At 39.1% G+C, this 12,531-nt stretch overlaps 1 protein-coding gene across 3 annotated transcripts in view; it reads left to right on the top strand.

Moving 5' to 3' along the window:
• The first annotated feature begins 1,603 nt into the window (after positions 1–1,603).
• EFR3A (EFR3 homolog A) overlaps positions 1,604–12,531 on the top strand; it is a 75,390-nt gene continuing 64,462 nt past the window's right edge. Inside the window, exons 1-2 of one of the 3 annotated variants that reach the window (XM_059867248.1) lie at positions 1,604–1,660; positions 6,066–6,119. In XM_059867248.1, the coding sequence (XP_059723231.1) occupies positions 6,110–6,119 (10 nt within the window). In that variant the 5' untranslated portion in view covers positions 1,604–1,660; positions 6,066–6,109. Of the gene's footprint in view, positions 1,661–1,932; positions 2,176–6,065; positions 6,120–11,733; positions 11,753–12,531 lie in introns of those variants that run through there. The other 2 variants (XM_059867240.1, XM_059867231.1) reach the window with 2 other exon arrangements.

Here is a 12,531-nt window from a genome sequence, read left to right on the forward strand (position 1 = left end):
GACATCTCACTTCCTCAGCTGCACATTTTTAGGGATTGTTTTCAAGGAACACAAGTGAAACACTGATCCTGTTTCTACTATTGGTGAAAGTTTCAAGTAGTTTCAAAAACATAAGAAAATGAAATGCTAGTTTTTAACAGATGCAACATAAGCAGAACTGAAGTCACTGAAAGACAGAAACTCAAATGGACTGACATGTACTCTTTTAGAAGGAACTACTACAACAGGAAATGGGCTTTTAGGGCTATAGGCTGGATAAATGGGCCAAGACCAATGTATGAGGTTCAACAAGGCAAAGTGCCAGGCCCTGCATTTGGGTCACAACAGCTGCATGCAGCACTGCAGGCTCAGGGAAGAGCGGCTGGAAAGATGCTGGTGGAAAAGGCCCTGGGGGTGCTGGTCAACAGTGGCTGAACACCAGCCAGTGCTGCTCAGGTGGCCAAGAAGGTCAATGGCATCTGACCTGTATCAGCAATAGTGTGAGTGCACGGACTGTCGCCCTGTACTCAGCACTTGTGAGGCCACACCTCAACTCCTGTGCTCAGTTTTCGGCTCCTCATGACAAAAATCACATTGAGGTGCTGCAGCATGTCCAGAAAAGGACAACAGTGCTGGGGAAGGGGCTGGAGCACAAGTCTGATAAGGAGCAGCTGAGGGAGCTCGGGATTTCTAGCCTGGGGAAAAGGATGCTCAGGGGAACCTTCTTGTTCTCAACAGCTGCCTAAAAGTAGGTTGTGTTCAGGTCAGTCACATTTTCCAGGTAAAAAGCAAGAGGACAAGAGGAAATGGCCTCGTGTTGCACCAGGGAGGTTCACAGAAGAAAGTTCTTCACTGAAAGGGTTGTTCAGCATTGGAAAAGGGTGCCCAGGGAGATGGTTGTGCTCAACCACTGGACTTGGCACTCAGTGCCACGGTCTGCTTGACAAGGTTATAGGTGGGGTTCAATGATCTTGGAGATCTTTTCCAGCCTTAACGATTCTGTGAAAGACTTCTGCTTTCCCCTTGCTTGTCTGGAAAATCTGGCATCAAAGGCATCATCAGATCTGGAAGCTGGCAGTATTATCTCAAGGAAAACAGAGATTGTGCTGCCTTGGGCTTCACTGATTTTCACGGGGGTTTGGCATCACGGTCTGTGTCGGTGAATTTGAACTCCGGTTTCAGGGGAGCGTCCAGCACCTCTCGCCCTCTCCTGCCCCTTTCTTCAGTCCATGGCTGAGAGGAGCCCAGCGCCCCGCCCGAGCCGGACCCACCGGAGCCGGCACCAACTCCTGCCCGCGGCACCGAGCCGCCCTCACGGCGCGGGACCGGGCACGGGACACGGGGAGCGCCGCCCTCAGGAGCCGGCGAGCCCAAGCCGCAAGTGCCTCTGGGAGTTGTAGTCCGCTTCGGCGACCTCCGCCTGCCTGGCCCGCGCCTGGCGGGGGTAAGCCGGCCCCATGCCCCGGGGCTGTCCCTGCGTGCCATGTCGGGGAGCTTCTTTGTCCGTCGCGATCCCTCGGCGTCCTCTCTGTGTGGGAGGGATGGACGGAAAAGGAGACGGAACGACTCCGGATAGAACTACAGCTCCCGGCGTGCACAACATTACGGAGCACTCAACGGGGCGGGAGGGAGGGGCAGGTGAAGATGGCGGCTGCTGAACTGAGCTGGAGGGGAGGCTGAGGTGAGTTTGGGGAAGCCGGGCAGTGCTTCGGCCACTCGTGATCACCCTCGCAGTCTTCACCTCGTTGCGATCTTTCGCTTCTTTCTACTTCTCTACTCTTGCGAACGAGGAGGAGGTGCCAGAGGGGTGGGAGCTGAGGGAGTGGCGGGCGGCTCGGGCCGCCAGGCTGGCGCGGGAGGAGAAGCCTCAGGGCATGGCCTGAGCCTGGACCCGCCGTGGCAGCGGCTCGGGCTGTCCCTGTGGGCGCTGCTCCCGGCGGAAGGGCTGCCAGGCTGGCTCTCCGCCTCCGGACGGGTCTGCTCGCCACGGGAGCTCCGGGGACAGCGAGCGGATCCCCCCCGCTTTTACCGGGCGGGACTGTGGCTTTGGGAGTTCCCTCAGCAGGTTTTCCTCAAATGGACCTTAAGACAGCGAGATATTAACTGAACACGGTGCAAATTGACAGGAGGGCGACATTGTGAGCTTTCTTGACTTCGTCTTTAAAGTAAATTGTGCATCACGGAGCCATGCTTTAGGTAATTGAGGTGTGGGTTCACAAATCCTGTTACTGAAAACCATATTACAACGGGTTTTTTTTGGATACATCTAGAAAAGTATGCCGTGGTCCTTTGAGTTGAGATACAAGGAAGAAAATATTGTGGTGTGCATTGTCTCTATGGTGTTGTAGGACTAGTGGGAAAGCCTGTAACTTTAAACCGGAGTTTGAGCTGCTGTATCAAAACCCAGTTTGCTAGCCCAGGTGTTTCACTTTGCAAAGCTACATCAATGCTAGCTGTGCAAACTGAGCAGGTAAGCTAGACCCAGAGTTAACAGCCAAGGCTTTGGGATTTTATAGGTAGTTACTTCCTAAAGTGTTTGTAATTAATTCTAAATATTTTTAAATATTTTCTCAAGTAACTTCAGGACATCTTGCTTGAAGACTTGGTTTTAATGCTCTTAAACATGGTAAAATTCCTTTGAGAAATTGGTGGTTTGGAGTGGAAATCTTGATTGTAGTGCCCTGATAAGCCTGAAAGCTTATCCATAGGTTTTATTTAAGCCTTTTGATAACAATTTTAATATTTGTCTAAAAAAGACTGCTAGAATGAGATTACTTTCTGATTCAGGAAAAAACCGTACAAAAATGTAATTCAAATACAGTTTGTGATTAAACAACTGTTTTAGATATATTGCAAATGTCTGCTGTCCATGATGGGAAAGTAACTTCTCTCTACTTCTGATCCCAACTTGTGCAGTAGAAAAGAATGAACAAATTTTATATTGCATGCAAGTTGAAGGGGGTGTGAGAATACTCACTAGAGTTGGCAATTCAAGTATAATGATAAAATCTAAATTATAAAGAGTACAGGTTAGAAACAGCTTTGGTTGGTGTCAGTGACTTTTAACTGTCCAGCCTAGCTCCATAAGGGAGTAATCCTTGTAAAGTTACCACACAACTTTTAAACAATTTGAAGATATGTAATTTTTTGAAGTGAAAGCAAATAATGTTTTCTGTCATTGCATTCTGTCTTGGGTAGTCTCATTAATTGAGCCAGCTTCATACGTGGCATTTCCTCTCCAGCTGAGAAAGGTAGTTCAGATTAAAGTCAGATGCTTTCCCAGAATTACTGTGGTATGTAAATCCATTTTATATTACATTTTTTGGGTTCTAGGAATCATAGTTGGAGCTTAATGGTCTATATTTAGGAATGAACATGTGATTTATTAATCTTGCATTGCAGTGGTCGTTTGCCTACTTTCAAAGCTAAAGGCATTGATTAATTTTTCAAAGAGAAAATATGAGTAGGGAGCTAAGTGATCTATCTATTTACTATAAAGTAAATGTGCAGTGGATTTTTAATTTTTCAGTTCATGCCTGTGCGGCTGTGAGAGGTGCTTAAGCCTCTGCCTTTATTTGGCTTAAGTTGGAGGAATGAAAAGGAGCCCAGATGGCAATTTCATTTTGGAGACTCAAAATCAAGTTAAATATTTATGGTGTTACATAATAACATAACAGAGGGCTTATTGGAAGAAAATACAAAATCTCAGGTATACTGACTTCTCTTTCTTTACCTGTACACAAGGTTATATAAATTTTTCCATTTTGGGTCTTTTAAAGAGGTCCATTGTTTTGGGGTGTACAGGAAAACAATCTCTGCTTTTCTGTTTGGTTTTCAATGCCATTTCTGGAATCTTGCGATAATAAGAAATATTTCTGCTTTAGAAACTATCCTTTAGTTTCAGATCCTGAGTTAGCTAATGAAAAAAAAAAATGGTACAAACTGTATTTTTATCCTTGTTGTGATGAACAATAAGTTGGCTTTGGGTTTCCTAGCCAAATGGTGCAAAATCATCTCAAAAGAAAACTGCAAGTTTTTCTTTAGAAGAATGATTTTATGTGTCATGCAAGTGTTCCTCTGTCTTTTAAGGTACATTCACTAGTACTTTGCACTTTGATTATAATTACGTTTAGAACTATTTTTATGTCCTTAGAAAAAACACAATGACTCAGTCCTCCACAGAAAAGTAGGTATGATTTTGTTTACCTTCCTAATATCCAGGAGTCAGTTGCTTTGGTGAAGGAAACAGTATATAGTATTTGATATCCATAAGCATCTGGTGATCTGTCACATGTCACAAATTGATATGGAATGTGTTAACCAGTAAGTGTTAGACTAGGAAACTAAATGGTATCACATGATTTTCCACAGTTCTCTTTTAATTAGGTGAGTTCTGCATCATCAAATTCTGTGAGGGGGTTTTTCCTCTTTTCTTAGGTAAAATTTTAGCTCAGTGACAAATAGATGAGCAAACTCAGAGTGGAAAGCTTCTTGGTTTGATTTAGTTCTGTTCTGCTGTGACAGGTGACAGTATCTGTGGATGAAACTTTGTCCTAGGCCAAGTAAGACAGCGATTGAAGACTGTATGGAGAAGAAACTGTGTGCTCTGTTCTGCCTGTAGAGACCAGGCCACCTCCATGTGGAATTTCTGGTCATGTTACAGATCATAAAATAACTAAAAATCCAGTGAATTATTTTAAAACAGATATTTTCTAAATGTCTCAGTTGATACAACTTTTCTTGTAGTTTCTGCAGAAGACTCTTCTAAAAATCTTGTAAAAGTGAGTTGACTTTGCTGACAGCAGTGGTTATGTTTTAGGAAAATATATTGAATTCCTGATTGCTGGAGATGGTCAGTAAAACATTCTTGAGTCTCTGGCACTTAGCTCCTTGAAAGTCTCACCAGGTTCCCTGCTTTTTTATTTTCTTTTATGTCAGTAAATCTGTTTTCTGTAATGTTTCAGCTAGCTCCATAACTACATTCTGAACCAGAGATTTTGCTTCTCCATGTGTCTGTTGGACATGACAATCTGCAGCACATTTCCTTTTATAAAATTACACTGTTACTCATGCTGCGCTTGGAGAGCTTGCTAATAGATGGGATATTTAAAATCATTTACTTTGAAGTACTATTTTTAATTCCAGTTGCTATCAGCAAATTGGAACCTTTGATTGAAATGCACATACAAGAATAAAGTTCATTTTTAGCAGCTATGAACATTTCTTTAATATGTTGACCAAATGAATGTTTATTCTCACACTATCCATCTGTGGAATTGCAATTTTTTTGTGTACGTATACATACAATTATTAGCTGAATATCTTTTATTTTAAAATTTATTTTATTTTTGAAGAAAGCAACACCCAGTATCATTAACTGAGATCTTGTTCTTATTTGTGGAAAAGTACATTTGTGGGAAGCTTGCTTTTGGCAATTAGTCAAAGCCAAACACACTGCTTTAATACAGAAAAATCTTCAAATAATTTGCATTTTAGTGCTAATTAGAGGAACAGTGTATTTAGCTAGTTTTATATCCAAAATAGATCGTCGTAACTTCAGATGGGTTCATTTTACAAATATATTTAATTGCATCAAAAATCCTTTGAGCAGCTATTGTGTATAGGAGGTTGCACTCTGATCTAAAAACTGCCTTTTTTGATACTGGGAGACAAATGCCCTAGAAAGGGCCACGCAGGTTTTTCAGTTGTTTTTTATAGTGTTGAGCAGAAGCCTCTTTCAGGCATTTTAACAGGGAAGTGCTGTGGTTTAGAGCTGAAGTGGAAGTATCCTGTGAGATGTGCAGGATTTATCATCCTAAACAGTGGCACTTGGGAAGGTCACAGTACACAACAGAAAATTGTTTACTCCAGCATCAAAGGCAAGAACAGAATGACTGCATTTCAAGAACAGGCAAAATCAACATCTAGTCTGGTCAGCTAAGAGAAAATCTGGATTTCTGTGGTAACAGCCCCTCTGGTACTGGAGCTGAAGAATGCTCATTCTGCATGAGTTACTGAGCCTATTTGGATGTAAATTGTCTTAAGCTATAGTCTTGACTTTGGTTTTTTGTTTGTTTTCTTCATAGCTCCTTATGTTTTCACAAAATTGAAGACAGATCCCCAATTAACAATGCCTGGCAGTAAGTATTCTTATCTTAAGTACATTAAGACAGTATATAGGGGTGTTAACTGTTATTTTCTTTGGGGTTTAAAAATTAAAAAAAAAAAAAAAAAAAAGAAACATTATACTTGTGGTCATTTTGTAAGATGTTAATATTGTCTAGTCTCTGCCTTTGTAAATCTCCATATATTTTACAAATAATAATATGAGCTATGCATCTGCCTTTTTGATTACAGCTTCACAGTATAATGTTGAATTTTGTGATTTAGACTGTGTTCTGAAATAGTTGGATTCAAAAACTGAAAAAGATATTTTTGGTATTAAAAAGCTTTTTTTTTGATATAGCTATAATCCTATCTTTGGAAAATGACAACTAGTGTTTATAGAAGATGGAATCACTATTTAGGATAAAAAGTGATAAGACTTAAAATTTTTGACATTCAAAGTGAGATTTTTTGAGGCAAGTGTTTCTAAGAATCAAATTATTTACCTTCAAGTGTAGCAAATTTCTCTAACTCAAAGGATCAAATTACAAAATGTGTTAGAAAAATACAAATTTAACTTTTCCTTTAATAATGTTTTGTATTTAGAAAAAATTCTACGTAATCTGTAGAAATATTGCTAACACCAGTCTTTGGATAAAGCAATCTGCTTTATCAAAAAAGTTACAGTACCAGTCATACTGAGTGCATTCTAAGATAGGTTTGTAGTGAATTTCATGGATGCTTAATTTCATGAGGAAGTCTTTGAGCATTTGTTCATTGCTGTGATTTGTAATAAGCTGTGACTCTGGGCACTAGAAATGCCTTGCAGTTGTTCTGTCTTGTGTCATTTGAACCCTGGTCATCTAAAATACCTTACTGTAAGTAACATGTGTCACACCTGTCATGTGAAAGAGTGAGTGGATTTTTTTTAACAACATAAACTGGAAAAGTAAGTTGGTGGTTTTTTTGGTGGTTTTTTGGGGTGTTTTTGTTTTTTTTGTTTTTTGTCTAAGCCAGATGTGCTTATGTTTAGGGTTATTAATATCAATGCAAGTAGAGTTTGCATTACTGCAGTCAGATGGGAGTTAAAGAAGACCAAAATAAATGATTGCAGTGTTTATCTGTGCAAGACCCTCAGAACTACACAGCCATTTATTTATCTTTACTGCGTTAATGAGTGTAGCTGCATGGGTGAAGGAAAGGAAACCTAACAGATGTGTGCATTGCAATTCTTGTGAAATAGCAGTATTTTCATAATTTTTTACTTCCAAAAGTTATGGCAGTGAAGAAGTAAAATGGGATTTTAAGGCAAGCAAGCATCCTTTTGTGGCTGGTTGTACTTCTAATCAATAGAGATAGAGCCTTCAGGAATTCAACTCTGTTACATGTGGAAAGGAAATCTTCTGCCTGCTAATTTAGGCTTCTCTAAAGGTTCCATTTCTTTTCAGAGCATATTGATGAAACAAGCTGCTGCTAGTGTTACTTTGAAATCTTAAAGAATTTGTCCTTGAAATCTGAAAAACTCAGTTGTTTCTAAGGCTGGGGGGTTTTGTGTGTTGTTTTTATTTTATTTTATTTTCACATGAAGTTCTCTCATCTCACACATCAAGAAGTGCATATAAAACTTATTCCTAAACAAAAGGCTGTTACCGTGAGATATTTTCCAAAAATGTTTCTGTCATGTTACAATGAGTTCTTTACAAATGAAGTAGAAAAATAGTATCTAGTTAACAGGAAATTTTGATAGGCTTCTTGGGTCATACTGACCAACTCCCATATCACCACTGTCCTGCTTTGTTTCCTGGGTCTGTGTAGCAGTTCCTGGTGGTAATTTTATCCCTCCCCCCTTCATAGAGTAATTGAATGAATGTACAGGTCTGAAGGCAGTGTTCTGGAATATCATGAGAGATCCAAATGACGGGTATTACATAAAGACTTACTACAAGCCTAATTAGTCCTTCTGGGGAATTCCGCGGTACCTGGTGATTCTTTAGAGGTCAGTATTGAAGTTTCTGTGTGTGAAACCTTGCCAGGACAATATGCTTTTTAACTTCTTCAATATTAACTGTGGAAAAACAGGCATTAGTCAGAATTGGGCTGTGGTACTGAGAGGGGGGAGATGAACAAAGGTCATTAGCCAGAGGTGATGGATGCTCTTCTCTTTAAACCTCAGCTCAGCCGTGGCTGCTGGGCTCTGCATGAGTTGTTCATTGCATATTTGGATTATCACATTTTCTATTGATGTTTCTGCTTAGCAGTCTCTCTTAGGAATGTGGGGATTTAGTGCTGCATGAAGTCCTAAAAAATGTTAAGATTTTAGTCTCAATGCAGTTGCAATAGCCCCAGTGGAAAATTTTTCAGTCTGCTCTCTTTATCTTGAGAAGTAAAAGTGCTTGTCTTTGACCAGCCATGACATGGCATTTGTGTTGACATCTGCAGTGGAGGTGTGATGCTCTGTCATTGCTGCAGCACCTGGATCAACCTTGCCAAGGTGTAGCTTTTCCCTGTATATTTTATGTTTGTTACAAATTTTTCTTGTGCAAATTGAATCGATATTGATGCAGATGGTTACAGACATGGATGGTGTCTTCAGCTGAATCTGAAATGAAAATTCTGAAATGCTGAGGAAGTGAATGTGTTTTCTCATTTCTGATTAAGTACAGTAGGAGTAGGTTTGAACCACAGGTGTTTAGTAACTGTTTAAGGTGTGCTTTATCACAAAGAAACTGGAGTAAAAGATTAAATAGTGCTTTTATTTAAAAGTGAAGCCAAAGAATATATAACTAGATAGCCTCTGCAGTAGCAGCAGTATGTGTTTCACATTTGCCTCTTGTGCTCTCAGTTTCCCTGTTGAATAATTTGTGCAGATAATTTCATTTAGCATACTTCTGTTATGGAACACGGGAGGTTTTGGTAGATCTTTTTATTGGCTGCATTTGGATTGAAAATGCTTCTGGTAAGGAGAAAAGGCAATAACTAAGTTATATCAAAATATTGTTGAAGACTCTCTTTTTGAACATTATGTTCTGGATATTCACACTTAATTAGATGTTTGAAACACAACTTGGTAGATAGTGAGGTTTTTCTTTTCTAGAAACAGCTTTACTGGATGTGTTCCCTGACTTCAGTGAAATGTTTAACTTAAAAGGCAGCTTTTATACTAAAATGAAATCACTTGAACTAGAAGAATTACATGTGGCACAGGTGAGAGCACCTGTTGACTATAAAAATATATTATACTTGTGGTAGCTGTGTTTGAATTTTTTTAACTTTTTCTTAGCTTATTCTTTTCTCCTTTGGCTTATGCCATTAGGATGACTGTATCTTTAGGTTTCAAGGTTTTGTTAATAATAATTGTTAGTTAAATTGTTTTTAACTGATTAGCAGGTCCTTATGACTGACTGTAAAATATAAATTAAGGGAATAAATAAATAAAAATAAGGATTTTGCCAAATGTAATGTTCCCACATTCTTCCTTTGATTTATGGCTGTGAAATCTAGTAATATGAACACCTCCCACACTCTTCTGTCAGATATTTGTCAGTTGGAAAGGGACCATTCTGATTTAAGAAGTAAATATATTAGTTATGTGGAAAATATTCCATGATTTGGCCTGTTCTTGGTTGCAGTGAAGAGACAGCTTTGGTGACTTCAGAATAGCTCCAAGCATGCTCACTAAACTACACAGTATTTTATTTCCTCAGCTTCCCAAAGACCATGTGGCTTTTTGCCCCTTGTCTGTGCAGAGGCAGCTCCTCTGACAGCAGGTGGAGTGTGCTGGTGACTTACCTGCTTTGTGCAAGGTGAAAACAAGCAGAAGATGGAACAATTGAGTAGTGCCTGTCAGTTTCTGTATGCTACTTCCTTCCTTGTGTTACTTCATGGTCTTCAAACAAATAAATGACCCACTCCTCCCTCAAACCCAAAAATACCCATCAAACTTTAAAAATTATAATTTCTATGCGCATAGAGTTTTGTTGCCAAGTGTAGGAGGGGAAACAACACTTGAAATGGAATTTGAAATGAATGAATTCTTAACTGGCATTTAACATTTTTAACACATTTTAAGAGGCAGATAACTTCCTCATTTTGGTTTCTCTCCTCCCAGCAATTTAGGGAATATCATTTATTTGTCTTTTGTGATTCTAGTTTTTATTGTGTATGTATAATAAGTAAGTATTAACAAGATTGGTAATGGGAAGGGAAGATTTATCACCCTATGAAATAAAATTCTGAAATACCAGTGACTGGAGATGTGTTCCTAAATGTGTCAATACAAATATTTCAGGGACTAAGCTTTCTAATGTTTTTTGTGAAAATCAAGCCATAGTTCTCATTAATTACTCTCTCCACTCTTTCCACCCATCTGGAATATGTTTCTCATGTTGCCTTCAAACATTGCAATGGGACCTGCTACTTAATAAAGCACTTCTTGTAATTTCTTAGTTTATTTTTTAGGCAGGAGAAACCCTCTTAATTTTATGACAACATTATTGACTACTTAAAACAGTGTTAAATAGGTTATCATTCTGTAACATTTTCATATTTCAGCTACTACAGGAGAGTTACATCAGGTGGTGTCTGAAATTTTTGTTTGCTGCTTGATTCTGGTATTTTAGGATGAGACACATTGGAATGCCTGTATCATGTCCTTTTCAACTACTAACCTAAGGGACCATGGGAACTTGGAAAACAGCTGCTAGGGGAAGGTCATGGTTTTGGGCTTCCTTTGGCAGGTTGCCACTTGCTAGGACTAGGCCAGAAAAGGGAAATAACTGTATTTCAGGGTGTCTGTAGCTATTGTAATGCTATGGTTGCAGAATATATAATAGATTATTTGCATAATAATATGCAAGAATTGCTTTCAGTATGAAAACAGCTACCGTTTTTTTTCAGCTGATTTTTAGGTGACTGCATTGAAAAAAAAAAGTAATAACTTTTCCAAATGTATCCTTCATTTAGATAAGAAAAGAAACAAAACAGAAACTTGCAGCTGGAAAACTGTAGCTCTTTGTGCGTCTGTTTATTTAACTCATGGTACCTTAAACAACTTTGTGTGCCACCAAATTGGTGCTTCCTTATTTTATGAATACGCATGGGTTTCTTTAAGACTTGTTGATTTGGAGCAAGTGTTCCTTTTGTTGTTTTCTGTTAGCTGTCATTTCTATGTACAGATCATCCTAGCCCCATTTGGGAAAGTTAATGTTGAGGAGCAGTTCCATAGAGAGTCAAAACCATTCATATTAAGACAAGACATGATGAGTGATATTGTTATCATTCATCCTTCCATTTCTTCCATTTGTTTTGGAACACACTTTAATATAGCCAAGAAATGAACAATGGTGTTTCATCCATTCCTTGTTTAAACCCAAAGAATTAATTTTTTCAATTGTTGTTACTTCTGTATGCACAATCCGGGCATGTAAATTTCATAAAAATGAAATTCTTTAGAGATGAGCTTCATTCAGTGCCCATCAAAGCCTTTGTGTCCTTTCAAACTGTATGTGGACATTTCCCCAAATATTAAAATGTAGCTTAGTAATTTTTTGGGGCTTTATTAAAATATGGCTGTCGTTGTTATTTACAGAAATCGCTTTGCAGCTATCAGTCGATTAATCTTCATGTGCAGCCTTGTTTGCTATTGATTTCTGAATCATGGGACGAAAGGGTAAGAAGGCTCATGCTGATTGTGCATGCAAGTGTCCTATTTTTTTTTTTTTTGTGCATGACAACAAAGCAGAATTGATTTTGGGGAGCTGGGGTAAGATTTCTATTATGTAATTAAATGCATGTCTCTGGAAAAGCCAAGGTGAGCTTCTTTTGAAAGTGTTTTGGCTTTCCCTTTATGGACTTTTCTTCCCACCATTGGCCCTTGTGAACCTCAGTAGCTCTCTAGGGAATCATGTTCCTTGTGGATTGCTGAAGATTAAAAATTATCTGTGTACACCACTCTTGGCTTTCAAAGAATGCAATTTCATTTCTAGGAAGTTACATTATTCAAGGTTAACTCATGCAGGAATTAGCAGAAATTAATAAGAGGCAGTGTAGGTAGATGAATGAAACTCTTCAAGGCTTCTGAGAGTTCAGGAAGCATTTGGACAATATTCTCAGGCACACAGTGTGATTCTTGGGGCTGTCCTGCATAGGGTCAGGAGTTGGATTTGATCTTTGTTGCAACCCTTTGGAGTCAGAATATTCTACAATTCTATGATTCCTAGTCTAACAACTTGTAGACTCCAAGACTTCAAAAATAGCTGGTGCTTGTGTAACTCATGTCCTGCTTGAGGTCTGCTGAAGGTCTCAGTCCTTTCATTTTTCAAGAGCACAGTTGTGATTCTAAATTGTACTTGGACCTGTTATGGTATTTTCTTGATAACAGTCTGTACTTTGGCTGGAAATGGGCACCCTGAGTCTTCCATTGTGCTTTGAGAATGCTTACTCATTCCT

The sequence above is a fragment of the Haemorhous mexicanus genome, chromosome 1 (genome assembly GCF_027477595.1).
Source record: "Haemorhous mexicanus isolate bHaeMex1 chromosome 1, bHaeMex1.pri, whole genome shotgun sequence".
Classification (NCBI taxonomy): domain Eukaryota; kingdom Metazoa; phylum Chordata; class Aves; order Passeriformes; family Fringillidae; genus Haemorhous; species Haemorhous mexicanus.